General features: G+C 39.0%; 1 protein-coding gene across 8 annotated transcripts in view; it reads right to left on the bottom strand.

Annotated features, from left to right (window-relative positions):
* LOC135109068 (NFU1 iron-sulfur cluster scaffold homolog, mitochondrial-like) overlaps nucleotides 1-15,604 on the bottom strand; it is a 118,550-nt gene extending 102,946 nt beyond the window's left edge. For 4 of the 8 annotated variants that reach the window (XR_010272568.1, XR_010272567.1, XR_010272569.1 and 1 more), the window contains exons 1-2: nucleotides 14,901-15,592; nucleotides 1,656-1,833 (exon numbers count right to left, since the gene is read on the bottom strand). Coding sequence is in view for 5 of the 8 variants with exons in the window: in XM_064020097.1 (XP_063876167.1) it covers nucleotides 1,656-1,833; nucleotides 14,901-14,959 (237 nt within the window). In the remaining 3 variants the exon portion in view is untranslated. Of the gene's footprint in view, nucleotides 1-1,655; nucleotides 1,834-14,900 lie in introns of all 8 variants that reach the window. The other 4 variants (XM_064020099.1, XM_064020098.1, XM_064020100.1 and 1 more) reach the window with 3 other exon arrangements.
* Nucleotides 15,605-24,099: the final 8,495 nt, after the last annotated feature.

The following is a 24,099-nucleotide window of genomic DNA, read 5'->3' as shown; positions in this document are numbered from 1 at the left end:
AGCCACCGGCATCTGAGATAAAGCAGCCTAGATGCTATTTCAGACTCAAAAGTCTCAAACCTACAAAATGAAGGATCAGAACATGAACTTTCTCCCTGGTGTTTCTTCTCAGCTGAACCTCCAGGAGGCTTATAATGCTTCTTCATACTAGAATCAAGCCATTAATGATCACCATAACCCTTAAACAGGCTATTAGAAAGATGGCTATGCTTGCTACACCGAAACTCAGGAGTGCAACCAGCCAGCCAGCAAGAGAAACAAAGCAAATGTAGCTCTAATTCCTCCCTAAGGCAGATATCGGCTGCACTTGAAACATTTCATGAGCAGCATGTTAACACACAAGGAAAGCAATAGCAAGAAAAGAAAGACAAAAGTAAAGTGAAGGCAGCAGAGAGGGGTGAAGGTGCTAACTGTGCAGAGCACAGTAATTAACTGAGGACTGGTTGGCAGTAGCCTGGTGTGTATTCATGAAGCATATGCACTAGCGGTGGAGGGGGTTTCCTCTTTCCTGGATACAGCCATATATTACATGATGAAGAAACAAGAAAAGAAGAGAGAAGAAAGAAAAAAACTGAATACATAAAAGGAGAAGAAAAGAAGTGAGAAGAAAGAAAGTAGAATAAATAAGAGGAGCAGAGATACAAGCTGGTACCATCTGGAGGAATAATTTACACCATCCTATGGGATGTCCAGGACTGGGGAACTAGAGAGCATAAACAAAAGGCCAGAGCAACAGGAAGAAGGGATTAGCACAAGATACCATGACAAAACGAATATGAAGTGGGTCACTACTACAGGAAAAAGAAGATTAACATAGGGTACTGTATCAAGAAGGCAGAGCTTGAACAAGAGAAGAGGGAAAGTAAATTACCAGGGAAAACAGGTCAACCTATGGAAACATATAAAAGCCTACATACACTCCACCTTGAACCTTGTCTTAATTTCTGACTGGCTAGAGGTAGCCTGTTATTGGTCAAGTGTATTTTTTGACCAATATGACACTACATACAAAGTCATATGTAATATCAGAGTGATCAAAAGGTCAAAAAGTATTGTGTAATTGGTTAAAGGTGCATGAATCACCACGCCTAAAGGCCGGATCATTGATAGAATCGTTTGGGTATATTATAGTGTGTAACAATGGAATAATTCAGTAGCAGACAGAGAGGCAGAAGTTCCAGTCCCAGATCAGAGAGGCTGAAGCAAGATAGAGAAGCACTTCTTGCTGCTTGTAAGTAGGGCTTAAAAGTTGTGTAATGCAGTCTAGGAAACTAATTTAAATATTTGATGAATGTAAAAAGAAGAAACTTATAGGTTTTTTTAGGATGTCTGTATTATTTTGATGTTTAGTTATAAGATGTTGTGTATTGTGTTTTTGTGTATTGTGTATTGTTGACATGAATATTGAAGTTGATGTATTAAATGTGAGTTGAATTTGGTGACTGAACTAAGTGGAAGATAAATTGCAAGTTGCATGATGGAAACTGACTTTGTACTTAATTTTAATGAATTAAATATGGAAAATGACCAGTGTCTAATATTACCCTTGGACCACCTGTAGAATAATTACTTCATCTCATGAGCAACATTGCAAGTATGACACTTAATTACAAAATAAAAGTTACTAATTTGAAATTAAACAAGAAAGAACTCACCTGAACACCTGGTATAAACTTCATGGAATTAGGGTTTGGCGTTTCTTGAACCTTTATGAACATGAAACGTGCCTGGGCAATCAGAGAATGATTTTTGGAAGATAGCAAAGATTTTCTTGAAAAACGCTGCCTCTTTGCTGCATAACCACCATATGTTCTACCATAAACAGATGCACATCTGAAAAGACACAATGTGTAAATCGATATATATATATATATATATATATATATATATATAGACACACACACACACACACACACACCTGACATAGTGGACAGAGAAGTCAATGCAAACAGGCACTCCTAAAAACCCAGCCATCTACGTCGCTGAGAGCTGTCCTAGTGGAAATACAGAGGTGAGAGTTCACACTGGTTCTACTCATTGCTGTCCCATCTCCAAAAGTGTTTTGTAGAAAGCAGCTAAAGTGTTATAATGAGCATAATGGTCCCCAACATAATGGTCCCCATTATGTTGTGTACACCAACGGGGACCATCCCGAAGGTGAGACAGAAAGACTTCTCGGGATTTGGGGAAGAGGACCAAAGGGTCGGGGAAGCAATGATGAGGAGAATTATCACACTGGAAACTGAAATGAAGGAAATGAAGGACAGATTTAATAAAATGAAAAGATGGTTGAAACTTTGATCACCGAGAAGGGGGTGTGGAAAGATGCATACGACGATCTACATAAAAAACTAATGTTATATGAAAAGAAAGCAATGGAATATGAAGGCAAAATGGAAGAGTTGAATGTAAAACAGGAAAATTGGAAGAAAGAACGAGAGGAGGAAAAGATCGATTTTAAGAAAACTGTGGAGGAACAAACAAAGGCAAACGACATAAAGCTAACAGAAAAAGTTGTTCAAGTTATAAAACAGAAAGAAAACTTGGTGAGAGACACTGTGGATAAGAAAAAAAACTGTTGTGGTATTTGGCCTGATGGAAGAGTGTACACCTCAGTGGACTGAAAGAGAAAAGAAGGAAAAGATGTGTGGAAAAATTAGTGGGGACATTACAAGAAGAAAAAGAGTTAACTGGAGAGATCGAAGAAATTAAAAGATTGGGTAGATATGTTGAGGGTGGACAGTGTCCTATGAAAATAAGGTTTAGGTCACAAGTGGCACCTGAAGAAACACTCAGTAAATCCTGGAAACTGGTCAAGGTGGAAGAATACAAACAAGTGTGGATAAAAAAAGATAGAACCAGAGAAGAAAAAGATACTATAAATGAACTAAGAAAAGAAGCAAATGAAAAAAGTGGAAAACTATCAGAGGTGGAGAAAAAACAGTTCTTTAAGAGGATTATGGACATGAGGTTGAGAAAGTGGTACAGGAGGGAAATAAATGTGGAAGGGGAAGACTAAAAGTAGCATACATGAAAATATATGGACTGATGTCGGTAGTGTTGGAACTAGAAAACTATTTAAAAGAGGAGAAACCGGATATCATGGGAATCGTTGACACAAAATTGGTAAGTGAAGGGGATATATTAAATATTGGTCAAGGAAAATACAACCTCTGGTTGAGAAATAGAAAGAATAAATGGGGAGGAGTTGTAATGCTTCTAGTTAGGAAGGATTTATTAGTGGAATATGTCACATATGGGGTGGAGGAGGCAGAAGTATTGAAAATAAGCTTAAGACAGAATATGGGAAGATACTGCAATGTTGTGGTGACCTATGTTCCCCCCTATTCCAAGTCTTGGAGAGAGAATGAATATAAGAAAATGCTTGAGAACACAAGGACATGTTTGGCAGAGCTGCTTGAGGAAAATGACGATATACTCCTGATGAGGGACTTTAACTGTAAAGAGATATCTTGAGAGAATTGGACCACAGAAGGCAGTGAGTCATCATGGAGGAACAAGCTACTAGACCTGGCTATTGAAAATTTCCTGACACAATAGGTTACACAAGATTTAGGGGAAATGAAGCACCTTCAAGGCTCGATCTAATTTTCACCAAGGAACAAGAAATAGTAGATCTTAAATACATAAACCCAATAGGAATAAGTGATCATGTGCTGATTCAGTTCACAGTTATGGATAATAACCTCAGTATAAGGAAAGAGGACCACAGAAGAGAATGGCTAAACTACAGCAAGACTAACTTTGGACAACTTAGGAAGTATTTCAGTGAAGTGAATTGGAACACAGTTATTCAAAAGGAAGACATAGAGGAAAAGTGGACAGCTTTTCTGGACATTTATAATAAGGAGTAGAGAAATGGATACCCAAAGGATTAACAGAGAACCTTTTCAAAAAGGACTGGTACAAGAGGAGATGTGTAACAGCTAGAATGGAGAGAGAAAAAGCGTGGAACAAGTGGAAGAAAAACAAGAGACTGGACCTGTGGAACAATTATATAAGGAAGAGGAACGAATGTCAAAACTCGCAGAGATGAACAGAAAAATTTTGAAAGGAATGTTGTGCAGAAATGTAAAGACCGACCAAAATGATTTTATAAATTCATTAATGGAAAATTAAAGAGTAATGATGAAATAAGTACGGTAAAAGCTGGAGAAGAGACAGTGGATGACCCAGAAGAGGTAGCTGAAATGTTTAATAGATATTTCACTCTGTGTTTACTAAGGAAAATTATTTCAGAGGTGAGAGGACAGCATTAGAAAAAGGGACCGACCTAAAGGAGATTAAAACATCAATAGATGAAGTAAAGAATATGTTGGAAGACCCGGATGTAAGGAAAGCAATGGGTCCTGATGGCGTCTTGAGTTGAATTTTAAAAGAGTGTAGCTCACAATTAGTCTCAGCATTGCACAATATAATTAGCACTACCCTGGTAAAAGGTAGAGTACCCACACACTGGAAATGGGTGGATATTACCCCAATCCACAAGACCAGAAGTAAAGAAGATCCATTAAATTATAGACCTGTATCGCTCACAAGTGTGGTGGCGAAGATTTGTGAAAAGATTATCAAGAACAGAAAGGTGAAATACCTAGAAGACAACATGGTAATAACAGAGAAACAGTTTGGTTTCAGAAAAGGAAGATCTTGTGTTACGAATTTGATAAGTTTCTACTTGAGTAATAGTGTGAAAAGACCAGTTGGCAACTATTACTTAGGGAATGAGGAAATCTCTATAAGATCAAAAGAAAAGGACCTAGGAGTAATTATTACTGATAATTTATCATTTGGAAAGGACATAAACAAAATTATAGGAGAAATATATAATCTGCTGAGAAACATCAAGATAGCATCCTCCTATATTGATGAAGATATGATAAAAAAACTGATAACAACGATGATACGTCCAAGATTGGAGTACGCAGCATTAGTGAGCCAAATTTGAAAAAGGATACAAGAAAGTTAGACAGAATCCAGAGAGCTGCAACTAAAATCCCTGTAAGCTTAAGAGAGAATAGTTATGAGGAAAGGTTGAAGAGATTGGGCCTGACTACACTAGAAAAAAGGAGAGAAAGAGGTGATTTGATAGCAATATATAAAATATTGGAAGGAATGGAAAAGTTGGACAGAGAAGACCTCTTGATACCAGATACGAGAGACACAAGAGGACATGGAAGGAGATTGAAAAGAAGTGTTTGCAGAAGAGACATCAAGAAACATAGCTTCCCACACAGAAGTATAACAGTGTGGAATGAACTTAAGGATGAGACTGTGTGCAAAGACAATACATAAATTTAAAGAAAATCTAGATAAAAGTAGATATGGAGATGGGACAGCATGAGCCTAGTGTGGCTCTTGCCCTGTATTTCACAACTAGGTAAATACAACTAGATAAATACAAATACATTGACATATATATATATATATATATATATATATATATATATATATATATATATATATATATATATATATATATATATATATATATATATATATATATATATATATATATATATATATATATTTTATGTAGGAAGGACACTGACCAAGGGCAACAAAAATCTAATAAAAAAAAAAAATGCCCACTGAAATGCCAGTCCCATAAAAGGGTCAAAGCAGTGGTCAAAAATTGATGAATAAGTGTCTTGAAACCTCCCTCTTGAAGGAATTCAAGTCATAGGAAGGTGGAAATACAGAAGCAGGCAGGGAGTTCCAGAGTTTACCAGAGAAAGGGATGAATGACCGAGAATACTGGTTAACTCTTGCGTTAGAGAGGTGGACAGAATAGGAGTGAGAGAAAGAAGAAAGTCTTGTGCAGCGAGGCCGCGGAAGGAGGGGAGGCATGCAGTTAGCAAGATCAGAAGAGCAGTTAGCATGAAAATAGTGGTAGAAGACAGCTAGATATGCAACACTGCGGTGGTGAGAGAGAGGCTGAAGACAGTCAGTTAGAGGAGAGGAGTTGATGAGACGAAAAGCTTTTGATTCCACCCTGTCTAGAAGAGCAGTATGAGTGGAACCCCCCCCAGACATGTGAAGCATACTCTATACATGGACGGATAAGGCCCTTGTACAGAGTTAGCAGCTGGGGGGGGTGAGAAAAACTGGCGGAGACGTCTCAGAACATCTAACTTCATAGAAGCTGTTTTAGCTAGAGATGAGATGTGAAGTTTCCAGTTCAGATCATAAGTAAAAGACAGACCGAGGATGTTCAGTGTAGAAGAGGGGGACAGTTGAGAGTCATTGAAGAAGAGGGGATAGTTGTGTGTGTGTATATATATATATATATATATATATATATATATATATATATATATATATATATATATATATATATATATATATATATATATATATATATATATATATATATATATATATATATTTATATATATATATATATATATATATATATATATATATATATATATATATATATATATATATATATATATATATATATATATATATATATATATATATATATATATATGTATATATATATATATATGTATATATATATATATATATATATATATATATATATATATATATATATATATATATATATATATATATATATATATATATATATATATATATATATGTATATATATATGTATATATATATATATATATATATATATATATATATATATATATATATATATATATATATATATATATATATATATATATATATATATATATATATATATCTTTGTGTGTGTGTGTGTGTGTGTGTGTGTGGAACACACACACACACACACACACACACATATATATATATATATATATATATATATATATATATATATATATATATATATATATATATATATATATATATATATATATATATATATATATCTTTGTGTGTGTGTGTGTGTGGAACCTCGATTACCGAAAACCACCCTTTTTTAACAAATCAGTTTTCGAACAAAATTTTCAACTCATTATTGCTTTGGTTGTGATACCACAATTTGGTCCTGGAACAAAGTTACTTAATTTCAAATATTAAAAGATGTAGCAAAAGCTGCTGTTTATTAATAATTTATAGTTATATATAAATATCTACTTTGTTTATATAAATATATATATATATATATATATATATATATATATATATATATATATATATATATATATATATATATATATATATATATATATATATATATATATATATATATATATATATATATATATATATATATATAGTACAGGAGAAAAATTCAATCTTTGATATAAGATAAATGTGATCCCATTGAAAAACCTCAATGTAAACAGTTTTCAGCAATCAGAGGTTATCACAAGCCTCCTATGGCTCTCTTGATGATCCCCAATGCCATCACTACTGCAAAACTGCATTTTTCCAGTAACTTTTCCCAACAGCAAGATGTCTAAGTGTAATGATCACCATTTTGGCAGTGTGCTGCTCCTTTCTGTGTCCTTTTGTATGGTTTCCCTCACTAGATCAGTAACAAAGAGAATATCTGCATGGTCTAAACCAGGGTGGTCCAACTTCAACATCTTGGACCACTTCTTTACTAAACAGTTACAGGGAGGGCCACTATATATATATATATATATATATATATATATATATATATATATATATATATATATATATATATATATATATATATATATATATATATATATATATATATATATATATATATATATATATATATAATCCTAATAATCCTACTTCCTATAACTATTTCATATACAGGCACAGAAACTTTATCTGTGTTTTTCGTGTACAACGTGAATTTATAATACAAGCAGTCGTGGACCACTGACAATCAACTGGCGGACCACTTGTGGCCCGCAGGCCCATATTTGGACCACCCTGGTCTAAACAGTATCTTCTGATGAGTTCTGTATCACTAAATTCATTCAATACATCCTTTATGGATAAATAATTTATGAGCTGGAGATATTGTGGAGCAGCCATCTTGGCTGTGGAAGTGTCTGTCATAAGCCATTAAGACAGGATAGACTGGTGTCTGGGAATGGATTAGTCCATTACTTATGGTTTTCAAACATTTCAGATTCTGAATGGCATTCAGGAACTAATTGTTCCTGCAATCTTGCAAACCATGGTTTAACACAGCCTGTTCTCATGCTATACACGAGAGAGGTGGCCCACAAAAGGTACTTGAGCCTTACATCACCAGAATCTTATGCACTTTATATTTATGCCCAGAACCATACCAAGTCTGTTCTCCAACTAGCCAAAAATTCCTTCATTAATAGAAAGTGTCAAAATCTTTCAAGATCTAACTCCCCTTGAGACTTCTATCACCTAGCCAAAAATATCTCTAATAACTTTGCTTCTTCTTTCCCTCCTTTATTTCAACCAGATGGCACCACTGCTATCATATCTATCTCTAAACCTGAACTCCAACTCAAACCTTTTGCTAGCTTGGAGAATTCAGGGTTTGTTCCTTCCTCTCCTCCATCCTCTGATTACTTCATGCTATCTATTAAAATTCTTCACAGTAATGTTTGCCCTTGCCCTTGCTGGCCTAAACCCTTGGAAGGCTTAGGGAAGCCCTCTCCTATTGTTCTCCGAAACTGTGCCTCCATGCCTGCACCTTGCCAAATCAAACTCTTTCAAATTTGTCTGTCAACATCTACGTTCCCTTCTTGCTGGAAGTTTGCCTACATTCAGCCTGTTCCTAAAAAGAGTTACCATTCTAATCCCTCAAACTACTGTCCTATTGCTTTAATATCCTGCCTATCTAAAGTTTTTTAATCTACCCTCAACAGGAAAAATACTTAAATATCTATCACTTCACAACCTTCTATCTGGTCACCAGTATGGGTTCCGTCAAGGCCGCTCTACTGGTGATCTGGCTTTCCTTATTGAGTCTTGGTCATCCTCTTTTAGAGATTTTGGTGAAACTTTTGCTGTTGCCTTGGACATATCAAAAGCTTTTGAGAGTCTGGCTGACATATCAAAAGCTTTTGAGAGTCTGGCACAAAGCTTTGATTTCCAAACTACCCTCATACAGCTTCTATCCTTTTCTCTGTAACTTCATCTCAAGTTTACTTTCTGACTTCTATTGTCGCTGTGGTAGACGGTCACTGCTCTTTTAAATTTATTAGCAGTAGTGTCACCTACTTTCTTCCTATTATTCATCAATGATCTTTTAAACCAAACCTCTCATCCAATCCACTACTACACTGATGATACCACCTTGCACTTTCCCACATCTTTTCGTAGATGTCCAACCCTTGAGGAAGTAAACAGTTCATGCAGGGAAGCAACAGAATGCCTGACTTCTGATCTCTCTAAAATTTCTGATTGGGGCAGAGCAAACCTGATATTGTTCACTGCCCCAAAATCTCAATTCCTCCATCTCTCAACTTAACACAACCTTCCAGACACCTATCCCCTCTTCAATGACACTCAACTGTCCCCCTCTTCTACACTGAGCATCCTCAGTCTGTCCTTTTCTTATAATCTAAACTGGAAACTTCACATCTCATCTCTAGTTAAAACAGCTTTTAAGAAGTTAGGCATTCTGAGACGTCTCTTGTCAGTTTTTGTCATCTCTCCAGTTGCTAACTCTATACAGGGGCCTTATCTGTCCATGTATGGAGTATGCTTTACATGTCTGGGGGGCTTTTACTCATACCACTCTTTTTGACATGGTGGAATCAAAAGCTTTTCATCCCATCAACTTCTTTCCTCTAACTGACTGTCTTCAGCCTCTTTCTCAACACTGCAATGTTGCATCTCTTGCTATCTTCTACCACTATTTTCATGCCAACTGCTCTTCTGATCTTGGTAACTGCATGCCTCCCCTCCTCCTGTGGCCTCACTGCACCTCTTTTCTTTCTCTCACCTCTCTGATGCAAGAGTTAACCAGTATTCTCAATCATTCATCCCTTCTCTGGTAAACTCTGGAACTCCCTGCCTGCTTCAGTATTTCCACCCTCCTATGACTTGGACTCCTTCAAGAGGGAGGTTTCAAGGCACATCCTTCAATCTTTCACTACTGCTTCAGACCCTATTTGGGGACCAGTATCTCAGTGTTTTTTTTTTTGTTGGATTTTGTTGCCCTTGGCCAGTTTCCTTCCTACATAAAAAAGATGGGTCCAAGAGGGTAAAGTCTCCCAGTCAGGTTAGGTTAGGTAAAGTTAAGCTGGCTAGAACGTTCTCCAGTTTTCAAAACATGGCATCTCATCATTAGACTTTTCATGAATGTCCAAATTTAATTTTGTTTTCCACATCCTAAAACCACACTTTACCACCAGGTCCCCAAGCTTCTTGGGGATAGAGAAGGAGAAAAGATGAGATATATTGTGTTCAACTGCAATTTTATCAGGATAACACAGTGTAAAGGAGGATATGGGAGCAGAGACCCTTTGTGCCTAACACCATGAGCAGTCACAGCCTGCTCTCTAAAGACAACTTTCTTCCTTCATACAAAACTACATGCATCTAGTTACACACACATACTCTTCACTCAAAATCCTAAATTCTGTATGGTGACTCCTACACCAGCCTCAGAGGCACCATCTGGGGAGGGGACCACAAACGTCCCCAGGTTAGACTGCTCTTCTGGTATCAACCTTAAGTGTCTTGACACACCTGTCAACATTTTCTTCATTAACTTTTGCAATATCTGCAGCCTTAGATCTAATTTTTAATCTGCAGAACAATACCTGTCCTCTACTTAACATTTTATATTCTTCACTGAAACACAGGTGTCTGAGGCAACTAACAGTAGCCCTTTTCCTGTTCCCTCCTCCTTTCTCTATTCTCCTTTGCAATCCAAAGCTGGATGCTGCATCTGTGCGCAATGACTTATCTTGCTCTCATGCCCACACTCTTGAATCTTCCGAATTCTTCACCATCTGGCTACAACTACAGAATCACTCTCAAACTAAATTTTCTCTGTGCTATATACCTCTCACCTAACTCCTACGACAATAAAAAAATTCTTTGACTACTAAACTTCCAAAGTGGAGTACATCCTGATTATTTTCCCTTTTGTGGAGATCTCTATTCTTGGAGATTTCAATGTTCACCACCAGCTTTGGCTTTCCCTACACTGACCATCCTGGTGAACTAGCCTTTAACTTTGCTATCCTCCATGACCTAGAGCAACTGGTGCAACACTCTACTCATATTTCTGACTGTCTTGGAGATAAGAACATAAGAACATAAGAAATAAGGGAAGCTGCAAGAAGCGACCAGGCTTACACGTGGCAGTCCTGCCCAACATTCTTGACCTTTTCCTCACCTCTAATCCTTCTTCTTATGCTGTAACCACATCTTCTCTGTTGGGATCCTCCAATCACAACCTCACATCTGTATCCACCTTGGATGATTCAGGGCTTGTTCCTCCCTCTCCTTCACCCTCCAACTTCATCATGCTATCCATTGACATCCTTCACAGTGATGCTTTCCATGCCCTCATTGGCCTTAATCCTCAGAAAGCTTATGGACATGATAGGGGTCCCTCCTGTTGTTCTCCGAAACTATGCTTCCATGCTTGCACCTTACCTAATCAAACTCTTCCAACTCTGTCTATCCACATCTACCTTCCCTTCCAGCTGAAAGTATGCCTACATTCAGCCTGTTCTTAAAATGGGTGACCATTCTAATCCCTCAATCTACTGTCCTACTGCTTTAATTTCCTCTCTCCAAAGTTTTTAAATCTATCCTCAACAGGAAGATTCTTAAACATCTATCACTTCACAAACTTCTATCTGATTGCCAGTATGGGTTCCATTGAGGTTGCTCTATTGGTGATCTGGCTTTCCTTACTGAGTCTTGGTCATCCTCTTTAGGGGATTTTGGTGAAACTTTTGCTGTTGCCTTAGATATATCATAAGCTTTTGACAGAGTCCAACATGAAGCTTTAGTTTCCAAACTACCCACCTTACAGCTTCTATCCTTCTCTCTGTAACTTCATTTCAAGTTTCCTCTCTGACTTTTCCATTGCGGCTGTGGTAGATGGTCAATGTTCTTTCCCTAAGCCTATTAACAGTGGTGTTCCTCAGGGTTCTGTTCTGTCACCCACTCTCTTTCTATTAATCATCAATGACCTTAACCAAACTTCTTGTCCTATCCATTCCTATGGTGATGATACCACCCTGCACTTTCCCATGTCTATTTGTAAACATCCAATCCTTCAGGAAGTAAACAGCTCACACAGGGAAGACATAGAATGCCTGACTTCTGACCTCTCTAAAATTTCTGATTGGGGCAGAGTAAACTTAGTAATGTTGAATGCCTCAAAAACTCAATTCTTTCATCTACCAACTCAACACAACCTTCCAGATAATTATTCCCCCCTTCTACAATGACACTCAAATGTGTCCCTCTTCTACACTGAACATCATCGGTCTTTCCTTTATCTAAACTGGAAACTTCACATCTTGTCTCTAGCTGAAACTGCTTCTATGAAGTTAGGCGTTCTGAGTTATCTCCACCAGTTTTTCTCACTCCCTGAGCTGCTAACAATCTACAGGGGCCTTATCATCTATGTATGGAGTATGCTTCACATGTATGGGGGATTCCACACATACCGTTATTTTAGACAGGGTAGAATCAACAGCTTTTCGTCCTATCATTTCCTCTCCTTTAACTGACTGTCTTCAGCCTCCTTCTCATTGCTGCAATGTTGCACCTCTTGCCATCTTTTACTGCTATTTTCATGCTAATTGCTCTTCTGATCTTGCTACCTGCATGCCTCCCCTCCTCCTATGGCCTTGTTGCACAAGACTTTCTTCTTTCTCTCATCCCTATTCTGTCCACCTCTCTAATGCAAGAGTTAACCAGTATTCTCAGTCATTCATCGCTTTCTCTGGTAAACTCTGGAACTTCCTGCCTGCTTCTGTATTTTCTTCCTCCTATGACTTAAACTCTTTCAGGAGGGGTTGTTTTAAGACATTTATTCTCCATTATTTAATATTTCTGTTTGGAATCTCTATGGAAACTGGCATTAACCCTTTCATTACAATATGAAACAATTAACACCACCAGAAGTATTGCATGAAATTTTTATAAGCATCTACAAGAAAGAAGGGGATTAAAAGAATAGATTTTGCATTTTCTACCCAGTTTAAAGATTGGAGGTGGCTGAATAATAAGTAAAGATGTCTCAGAATGATTAGTAATTAAAGAAGGGTGTACCAGATAGCATTCAAATGGTTAAGTGGGCTTTTTTATACAAAACTTTCTGCTGCCCTTGGCCAGTGGCTTTTCTACAAAAAAATAAATAAATAAATAAAATAAAATAAAAAAAATAAAATAAAATAGCAAGGTTAGTCAAAAGGTCAGGATAGCAGGGGAAATGGGGTACAGCTATTCCTTGTTTGTTCACTATCTTTAGGGATTTTCCCAAAATTTTTTTTCTCCTTAGACTTTTTAGGTTTCCTAAACTTGGCCTATTTTAGCTTTCCCCACCTCAAAAACCCCACTTTCCCATCAAGTTCCCAAGCTTGCTTGTCCTGGAGAGGGGCAGGAATACAACAGATGGCAAGACTTACCCAAGATTTCCAACTTAGTATCAAATAAGTCAGTATTCTTTTACTCTTTCATCAGTCTGAACAGGGTTGTTTTTACTCCTCCCATCAGACAGAGCTTCTCATTCTGAATAACTTGAACCCCCCATGTATACCCACTGCAAATTATTTATAATGCTGGGAGAAATTTTTAAAGATTTATTTATTTTTTTGGGAAGCAAGCTCATTTGCTCTCATGACAATGCTCGGAAGTGACACACTCATGTGTGTGATAGATAGTCACACACTGATCTTCTCCAGTGAAGGTAAGTTTCTTTGTTTGTGCATATGTCACATCTGTTGCACAAGCACAAAATTAACCATGGTCACTGGTTATTTTTATTTGAGAATGCAGCCATTGGCCAATTAAAAATACACAATTAATGTAGCCAACCATAGCGTTTTATTTCATCCCGAGGAAGGAAAAGCAACTCAATTTGAAATTTTTCAATTAGTCTGAGGAAAATGTCTGTCTGCAATGGGTGTCACCTCAATTATTTCCAGTACATCCCCACATTTTACAAAGATGAATAAGGTAATGACTTTATTTGTTAGCCTTGCCTGTTAGGTTAAGTATGGTTAGGCAAGGCTAGGTTAGGTTAGTTTGGTAAAGTTACCATAGTTTTGTTAGTTATTTTAATTTTTTTTATGTAACATGGCCACTAACCAACAGCAGCAGAAATTTTAATAAAAATAAGAGCCCACTTAAATGCCAGTTCAGATAGGTTAAATAGTTTGATAAGGTCTGGTTAGTTTGGTTTGGTTAGCTTAGGTTAGACTAGTTTTATTAGGTTAGTTTAGTTAGATTAGATTAGTTTTGTTAGGTTAGTTTAGTTAGGTTGGGTTAGGTGGTGTGTGACAGCCAGCTGGTGGCCATGGGCAGGCTGCAGCCAATCCCCATGGGGGGAAAATTGCAAGTGAGTGTTGCTGCTGTGGTACTTATTTGTGAGGGCAATACTACCTGTTTTCTGTTTTGTATTAATCTGCATTTCGTTTTTATTGCAAAAATATTAGTTCTGATGTGGGGTCAGGGTGTAAAAAAATATAAAACTAACAATTTGCAGGATAACATGCAGATTAATTCAAAAACAGGCTGAAAACTAAGAGAAAAAAAAAAATAGTTTTCTCCATAATAGAGACTGGTGAAAGAGTAAAAATTTGTCAGGAAGTCTCAGGCCTGTGTATTGATGGGTGCTTAGCTAAGTTGCAGGCCTGCTTTTCTATAAGGTAAATTCTACACTAAAACCTAGCCTTACCCTGTTCAGCCTAACTAGCCACATCATGTCACTAAAACTATACAAACATTAATTTGCATTACAAACATGATAACTCATACAGCTTACCTAAACGTGAGATGGCGAAGCTGATGTAGCCGTCGGGCAGAAGTGCAGCAAAAGGCCATGTTCTTTTATGTTTCCTTTGAGGGCGAGAGATTCCAATTTCAGTGTCCTGATTAGATCTTATGTTGGAATCGACGACTGAGGCCGCCAAGAGAGTGAACAGGTTGTGTTGTGATGATCAGGACCGAGAATTGAGAGTGCAGTGCAATGCGGTGGGAGTGGAAACGCGGGCAGTGCAGCAGGAAGTGTTTGATGGTCTCAGGGATAGAATGTGTCAGGGTCAGACGCAAACGGTGCAGAGGAACAGTGAATGTTGTGTGGTCCATGCGACGGCGGGTGATGGCGATATCTATAACGCAGGACTGTTACCGAATTCAAGGCTGCAGAAAAGTCTGTTCAGTAATGGCCCATGGAAGTGATGCGTAAGGTATCACCAAAAGTGTTAACTGAGGCGGAGCGGCAGACACATGAGAAGATGCGCTTGGCGGTGGAAAGGGGGTGAGGCAGTGCTGTTTGTTATGTTTACCTCCGAAAGGGCTATCCTGGCTGCCGCGTCGGCGACCTTGTTACCGCGAGCACCTGAGTGGGAGACCACTCACTGCCTTGACAAATCCTCCTGACCTCTCCACCTTTTCCCTGGATGAAGCCGCACAGGCACTGAGTCACACCCTAACGGAAGGAGGACAAGCAGCCTTCCGCCTCACCACTACTTACTATCACAAATGGAATCAACTAAGGATGTAATGGAGCAACTCTACCATTTTTGCTTAAAACATGAAATCATAAAGAGACCGGTATTATTTTACTTTCTTTCCCGTGGAACAGCGGCAGTTCTTATACTCTCATCAGATAGAGCCTATTGAATATTTTCAACCCCACATATGTGCCTCGGAATCTTATTATAACGCCGCTAGCCACCAAAAATAAGTAGGAAGCTGCTTGCACTATTTCATATTTACCGGTTTAGTTGGGTCAGGCTTAGTTAGCTTAGGTTTTGTTAGGTTAAGCTAGGTTTAGTTAGGTGAGAATGCTAGCAGCAAGAGCAAAATCAAGAACATGGCGGCCATCATAACATGGAGAGGAGAGAGTGTTAGTTATGAGTGACCTGAATGCACATGTGGGAGTACTGGGGAACAGGTGAACAGAAATGGTGAAATGCTTGAAGAGTTTGTTGATGAACTGGAACTGGAAAATCTTAATGTTACTTTGGCAGAGGGGTGTGTGACTTGGAGTGCAAGAGAGCAGGAATTGGCAATTGACTATGCGTTGGTGAATGGAAGAATGCGTGAAATTGTGTCGCATATGTGGATAGATGAGGATGGTGTGGTTGATATTGTGTCTGATCACAACATGCTGGTTGTGGAGTGCCTGATGCAGGGTGGGAATGAAGTGAAAATGGCAAGTAAGAAAAAGAAGTGGAGACCGAGAGATGTAGGGTGGGAAAACTTTCAGGTTGATCTGAGTGAGAGAAACTGGGACGATGTAAGTGTGCATGACGTGGAGCATCTGAATGAGAAACTGGCTGAGGACGTGAGGGATGCTGCTGAGAACCAGATAGGGTTTGTGAGAGTAGGTAGAAAAAGGAATGTATGTAAACCATGGTGGAATGATGAAATCAGAGCGGCTAGAGAGGAGCGAAAGAGAATGAGTAGACAGTGTAGATGGCTGAGGAAAAAGAGGCAGAGAATGAGTATCAGAATGCATGGGCAGCGTATGTGAAGCAGTAGCGGTTGACAAGACGAATGATAATGAATGCTAAAGTGAAGAGTGAAAGGAGTGTGATTCAATCTTTAAGGGAGAAAGGTATGGAAGGTGGCCGTGAATGGTACAAGTTCATGAGAGGTGAGAATATGTCAGGCAGTGTTTGTGTGGAGAGTCTAAAAGTGGATGGTGTAGTTATAACAGAGAAGGAGGGAATCAGGGAAGCAATCAAAGGGTTCTGGGAAGAAGTAGGTGGGGTAGGTGAGATGTTTAGTGTGAGAGAAGGATGTGTAACACTGGAAAGGAAGAATGCAGATGAACTGGATGAAAGAATCAGTAGGGATGAAGTGGAGAGGTGTGTGAGAAGGCAGAAGAATGGCAAGGCAGCAGGTCCAGATGATATACCGTATGAGTTTTACAAGAATGGTGGGGAGGTAGTGATAGATAGAATGACTGAACTATTCAACCGAGTGTGGGATGAAGAGAGAGTACCAAGGAAGTGGAATGAGAGCAGTGTCTGTTGCATAAGGGAGGATTTAAGAGTAAGAATGAGCTGAAGAACTACAGGCCAGTTGCATTGGTGAATACAATAGGTAAAGTTTTCAGTGCAGTGTTGAATGAGAGACTGTGTAAATGGATTGAGAGAACTGGAGTGCTGGGTGAAGAACAATGTTTTCCTGTGGATAGGAGAGCTGAGGACAATATGTTTGTGGTGAATGAAATTATTGAGAAGAAAAAGAAGGATGAGGGTAAATTGTACCTAGGTTTTCTGGATATAGAGAAAGCTTATGATAGAGTGAACAGAGAAATGTTAGGTAGAGTCTTAGAAAAGATTGGATTGAGTGCAAAGATAGTTAACATAGTGCAAAGTATGTACATGGACACAAGAGCTAGATATAGACTAGGAGACAGAAACAGACTGGGTGAAGAGTGAGAGAGGAGTTAGGCAGGGCTGTATATTGTCACCAACCCTTTTTAGCCTGTATACAGAGGAGCTAGCAGCCAGGATGAGAAGAATGAATGTAGGGGTAAGTGTGGGGAACGATAAAGTATGTGTGCTTCTTTATACAGATGACGTAGTTATTATGAGTGAATTGGCAGATGAGCTTCAAAGCTTGTTGCATGTTGTGGATGGGTACGGAAAAGACTTTGGAGTAAGGTTTAGCAGTGAGAAAAGCAAGGTAATGATTGTGAATAGGTCATAGGATGAAAGTAATGTGATATGGAGACTTGGAGAGAATGAGTTGAAACAGGTGCAAGATTACAAGTACTTAGGGATGTGGATGAGTCCTAGTGGGTGTGCAAAGGCAAAGAATGAAAAGATAAGTATGGTAAACCAGTGGGTAGGTTGACTGGGAAGCGTGGCAAGGATGAGAGCAAGTAAGTATGATGTGTTGAGAGAAGTGTGGAAGAGTGTGGCTGTGCCTAGTATAATGTATGGTATGGATGTGATTGCATGGAATGAAAGTGAAATTGATAAGTTAGAAGTGGGCCAGAATAGAGTAGCAAGGATGGCACTGAGTGCACCGAGGTGCAGAGCAGTTGAGGCCTTGAGAGGTGATATGGGATGGAGCACCTTCAAGGAAAGACTCACAAAAGCCACACTTTTTTTTTTTTTATGTAGGAAGGATACTGGCCAAGGGCAACAAAAATCTAATAAAAAAAATGCCCACTGAAATGCCAGTCCCATAAAAGGGTCAAAGCACTGGTCAAAAATTGGTGGATAAGTGTCTTGAAACCTCCCTCTTCAAGGAATTCAAGTCATAGGAAGGTGGAAATACAGAAGCAGGCAGGGAGTTCCAGAGTTTACCAGAGAAAGGGATGAATGATTGAGAATACTGGTTAACTCTTGCGTTACAGAGGTGGACAGAATAGGGGTGAGAGAAAGAAGAAAGTCTTGTGCAGCGAGGCCGCGGAAGGAGGGGAGGCATGCAGTTAGCAAGATCAGAGGAACAGTTAGCATGAAAATAGCGGTAGAAGACAGCTAGATATGCAACATTGCGGCGGTGAGAGAGAGGCTGAAGACAGTCGGTTAGAGGAGAGGAGTTGATGAGACGAAAAGCTTTTGATTCCACCCTGTCTAGAAGAGCAGTATGAGTGGAACCCCGCAGACATGTGAAGCGTACTCCATACATGGACGGATGGACGGATAAGGCCCTTGTACAGAGTTAGCAGCTGGGGGGGTGAGAAAAACTGGCAGAGACGTCTCAGAACACCAAACTTCATAGAAGCTGTTTTAGCTAGAGATGAGATGTGAAGTTTCCAGTTCAGATTATAAGTAAAGGACAGACCGAGGATGTTCAGTGTAGAAGAGGGGGACAGTTGAGTGTCATTGAAGAAGAGGGGATAGTTGTCTGGAAGGTTGTGTCGAGTTGATAGATGGAGGAATTGAGTTTTTGAGGCATTGAACGATACCAAGTTTGCTCTGCCCCAATCAGAAATTTTAGAAAGATCAGAAGTCAGGCATTCTGTGGCTTCCCTGCGTGATATGTTTACCTCCTGAAGGGTTGGACGTCTATGAAAAGACGTGGAAAAGTGCAGGGTGGTATCATCAGTGTAGGAGTGGATAGGACAAGAAGTCTGGTTTAGAAGATCATTAATGAATAATAAGAAGAGAGTGGGTGACAGGACAGAACCCTGAGGAACACCACTGTTAATAGATCTAGGAGAAGAACAGTGACCATCTACCACAGCAGCAATAGAACAGTCAGAAAGGAAACTTGAGATGAAGTTAAAGAGAGAAGGATAGAAACCGTAGGAGGGTAGTTTGGAAATCAAAGCTTTGTGCCAGACTCTATCAAAGGCTTTTGATATGTCCAAGGCAACAGCGAAAGTTTCACCAAAATCTCTAAAAGAGGATGACCAAGACTCAGTAAGGAAAGCCAGAAGATCACCAGTAGAGCGGCCTTGACGGAATCCATACTGGCGATCAGATAGAAGGTTGTGAAGTGATAGATGTTTAAGAATCTTCCTGTTGAGGATAGATTCAAAAACTTTAGATAGGCAGGAAATTAAAGCAATAGGACGGTAGTTTGAAGGATTAGAGCGGTCACCCTTTTTAGGAACAGGTTGAATGTAGGCAAACTTCCAGCAAGAAGGAAAGGTAGATGTTGACAGACAGAGCTGAAAGAGTTTGACTAGGCAAGGTGCAAGCACGGAGGCACAGTTTCGGAGAACAATAGGAGGGACCCCATCAGGTCCATAAGCCTTCCGAGGGTTCAGGCCAGCGAGGGCATGGAAAACATCATTGCGAAGAATTTTAATAGGTGGCATGAAGTAGTCAGAGGGTGGAGGAGAGGGAGGAACAAGCCCAGAATCGTCCAAGGTTGAGTTTTTAGCAAAGGTTTGAGCAAAGAGTTCAGCTTTAGAAATAGATGTGATAGCAGTGGTGCCATCTGGTTGAAGTAGAGGAGGGAAAGAAGAAGAAGCATAGTTATTGGAGACATTTTTGGCTAGATGCCAAAAATCACGAGGGGAGTTAGATCTTGAAAGGTTTTGACATTTTCTGTTAATGAAGGAGTTTTTGGCTAGTTGGAGAACAGACTTGGCATGGTTCCGGGCAGAAATATAAAGTGCATGAGATTCTGGTGATGGAAGGCTTAAGTACCTTTTGTGGGCCACCTCTCTATCATGTATAGCACGAGAACAAGCTGTGTTAAACCAAGGTTTAGAAGGTTTAGGACGATTTAGGACGGTTTTAGGACGGTTTAGGTTTAGGTTTAGCAAAATGCCTCCTCAGGTCCCCCCAACTAGCAGAGGCAAAACGCCAGAGGCACCTTCGCTTAGGGGGATCCTGAGGAGGGATTGGAGTGATAGGACAAGATAAAGATATGAGATTGTGATCGGAGGAGCCCAACGGAGAAGAAAGGGTGACAGCATAAGCAGAAGGATTAGAGGTCAGGAAAAGGTCAAGAATGTTGGGCGTATCTCCAAGACGGTCAGGAATACGAGTAGGGTGTTGCACCAATTGCTCTAGGTCATGGAGGATAGCAAAGTTGTAGGCTAGTTCACCAGGATGGTCAGTGAAGGGAGAGGAAAGCCAAAGCTGGTGGTGAACATTGAAGTCTCCAAGAATGGAGATCTCTGCAAAAGGGAAGAGGGTCAGAATGTGCTCCACTTTGGAAGTTTAATCAAAGAATTTCTTATAGTCAGAGTTAGGAGAGAGGTATACAGCACAGATAAATTTAGTATGAGAGTGACTCTGTAGTCGTAGCCAGATGGTGGAAAACTCGGAAGATTCAAGAGCGTGGGCACGAGAGCAGGTTAAATCATTGCGCACATAAACGCAGCATCCAGCTTTGGATCGAAAATGAGGATAGAGAAAGTAGGAGGGAACAGAAAAGGGGCTACTGTCAGTTGCCTCAGACACCTGAGTTTCAGTGAGGAAAAGAAGATGAGGTTTAGAAGAGGAGAGGTGGTGTTCTACAGATTGAAAATTAGATCTTAGACCGCGAATGTTGCAGAAGTTAATGAAGAAAAAGTTGAGGGGGGTGTCAAGACACTTAGGGTCGTCGACAGAAAGGCAGTCCGACCTGGGGACATTTATGGTCCCCTCCCGAGATGGGGACTCCGAGGCTGGTGTAGGAGTCGCCATGATGATTTTAAAATTTTTGGGTGAAGGGTGTGTGTGTTATTAGGTGCTTGTAGTTTTGTGTGGAGGAAGAGAGTTGTCTTTAGAGGGCAGGCTGTGACTGCCCCTTTGTGTTGTGAGACACAAAGGGAAACGTTCAGTGAGGTCACAGCTGTGTTTAATGATAAGTTCACAGCACACCCTGAACAGTGGTTTAGACCTCACTGGGAGTAATTATCGTTTCGGCAGGTGTCTACTGCCTCCTCCTCCTTTACTTAGGTACAAGATTAGGCTTGAGAGAATGGATGATGCAAGAATAGCAAGGAAGGTGTACCTGTGGAATGAAAGTGGAAGCAAATGGAGGAAGAGGTGCATGAGAATGACAGACAGGAATGGATTGCAAGTTGTGCGGGCGATAAGAATGGTTGGAAGGAATCAAAATCAGCGTGAATGGGTGTAACAAGAGGAGGCAGAGTGGGAGCCGAATGGGATGTGAAAAAATGGAAGAATGAGATAGACAAAGAAGTAAAATTTGTGGGACTGAATGAATGGAAGAATGAGATGGAAAGAAAGAAGACCCTGGAATGGTACAAGGAGAAAGGGGCCCCGAGATATGAAAGGTGGTATGATGGAAGCCTGGGCGGTGATCTTCTCTTCCGAGCGAGGACACAGTGTATGGATGTGAATGCAAGGAGTTACAGGTGGTCTGAGTCCGGCAGCAAAGTGTGCCAGATGTGTGACATGGGAGAGGATGAGACGGTGGAACATGTGGTGCTGGAGTGTGTGAAGTATGCCAGAGACAGGAATGAGATGATGCAAGTGATACTGACTGAGTTAGGGCATGATAGGAATGAAAGAGTGGAGAAGACAGGAAAGGAGTGGATGGTGTTGTTGCTGGGACTGAGTAGAGAGGCGAATGAAAGGATGATTGAGGCGGTGAAAGAGTTTCTGGAGAGAATGTGGCGTGCCAGATGTATGAACAATTAGGATAGAGGATGCTGTTCGTTTTTTTTTTTTTTTTTTTTTCCCTTCTACAGAAGTTGCCGATCCAAATGCCTGGCTCAGGAGTGATCCTGCGCCACCTGTACCATCAAGATCAAGATCAAGATCGAACTTGAGATGGGAAAGAAAGTAAAACTTTACCAATACCTTTAGATATGTAATAGTGATATTATAATGCGTGTGTTATAGATGAGGACGATTTTTTTTTCTGCTCAATTTCGGCGTATTTTGTATTCATTTGTTTGTCGTTTTCATTGAAAATCAACATTCCCCCCCCCCAAAAAAAAAGGCTAATTTCAGAAGGAAACAGCAGATTAATTCAAAACACACCGAAATATACCTGGAAAAATATTTATAAATAAAAATAAATAAGTAAATGGGAAGCGTTATCTATGAAGATGATTTTATTTTTTTCTGCTCGATTTCGGGGTGTTTTGTATTAATGTTTGTCGTTTTCATTGAAAATCAGCAGTTCTTAATAAAAAAAAAGGCTGATATCAGACGGAAATGGTTAGCAGATTAATTCAAAACACACCAAAATCTATCAAGAAAAATATCATAAATAAAAATAAATAAATAAATAAATACTTCAGTCTCCTAACTTGAGACTGGCAAACTTGTAAAACTTTACTGAAACTTCAGATTCACAATTATGGCTTTAAAAATCGAAAATTTACTATACCAATAATATTATGTTATGCAGATAGCTTACTATTGGCACACTTAGAGACAGAGGCCAAAGAGAGCATGCAAGAAATACAATGAGCAGCACAGTAATATGCCTTGACTATTAATAAAGATAAAAGTAAGATAATCATATTTAATGATAAAAGCAAGTAGAAAATATTGAAATATACAAGTATGCTATAGTATAACTTATCTTGGCATGAAAATTACCAATAAAAGAAATTGTTATGCAGACTTTTAGAAAAAAATAATCAATAGGGCAAGTCATCTAGCAAATATAACATAGTATTACAGCAAAGTGTATCAGATTATTAATTGTAAAAAAAAAAAAATACTGGAAAGGATTCGGATTAGCTATTATTCTTTATGCCGCAGAAATTTTAAAATATAATGAAGAGGACTTAAACAGACTACAAGAAATTGAAAACTGTGTATGGAGTAATTTTATAGGTCCTCACATAGACAGCAAATAATACCTTGAGGGGAGCAATAGGAACTACATCAAATAGGGCCAGAGACATGAAGATTAAAAAAAATATTTGCAAAACACTTCTAAGAGGAGGATAAAAACGATTAATGTAGATAAATATTTGCTTTAGAATATGAAAAGGAAAAAAAGCATATGGATTAAAGTATTAAAGAAATATATAAAGGAGATTAACATCACACTCACAGACATAAGAAGCATGACAAAGAACAACATCATAGATAAAATTAGAAGATGGGATTCAATGAAGTGGACACCAGAAATACAGCAAAAGACAACCTTTAATATACGAGCATATGAAAAGTAAAAAAAAAAAAGTTGGAGAAGAATGTTGGTTAGACAACACAAAAGGAAGTAAATAATTTGTTAGATGAACAAACATACTAACCTTAAATTGGAGAAACAGATTTCAGAGGAAGTCAGAGGAGTGCCCGTGTTGTGGTCATGAGACAGAAACCTTAGAACATTTTCTTTTGGACTGCCATGAATATGATAATGTTGCATAGGTGGCCAGAAGGCTGATATTGATGTATATAGACTGTATGTGTTTGGACCATAGACTTAGTAGGAGCAGCAGCGATGTACCTTGGGGAATGCCTGACAGCATTTATAATTGTGAATGAGGCGTGGTAGTGTCATTGTGAGTGTGCACGAGTGTATGAATTAGCATAGAGTTTTTATCTGTATTAACTAGGAAATGTATGAGTGTGTGTGTGTGTGTGTGTGTGTGTGTGTGAGTGAAATATTATGGATGT

The sequence above is a fragment of the Scylla paramamosain genome, chromosome 18 (genome assembly GCF_035594125.1).
Source record: "Scylla paramamosain isolate STU-SP2022 chromosome 18, ASM3559412v1, whole genome shotgun sequence".
In the NCBI taxonomy this organism is placed as follows: Eukaryota; Metazoa; Arthropoda; class Malacostraca; order Decapoda; family Portunidae; genus Scylla; species Scylla paramamosain.
The sequence above is the reverse complement of the archived record's forward strand: the minus strand, read 5'-3'. Positions and strand labels throughout refer to the sequence as shown.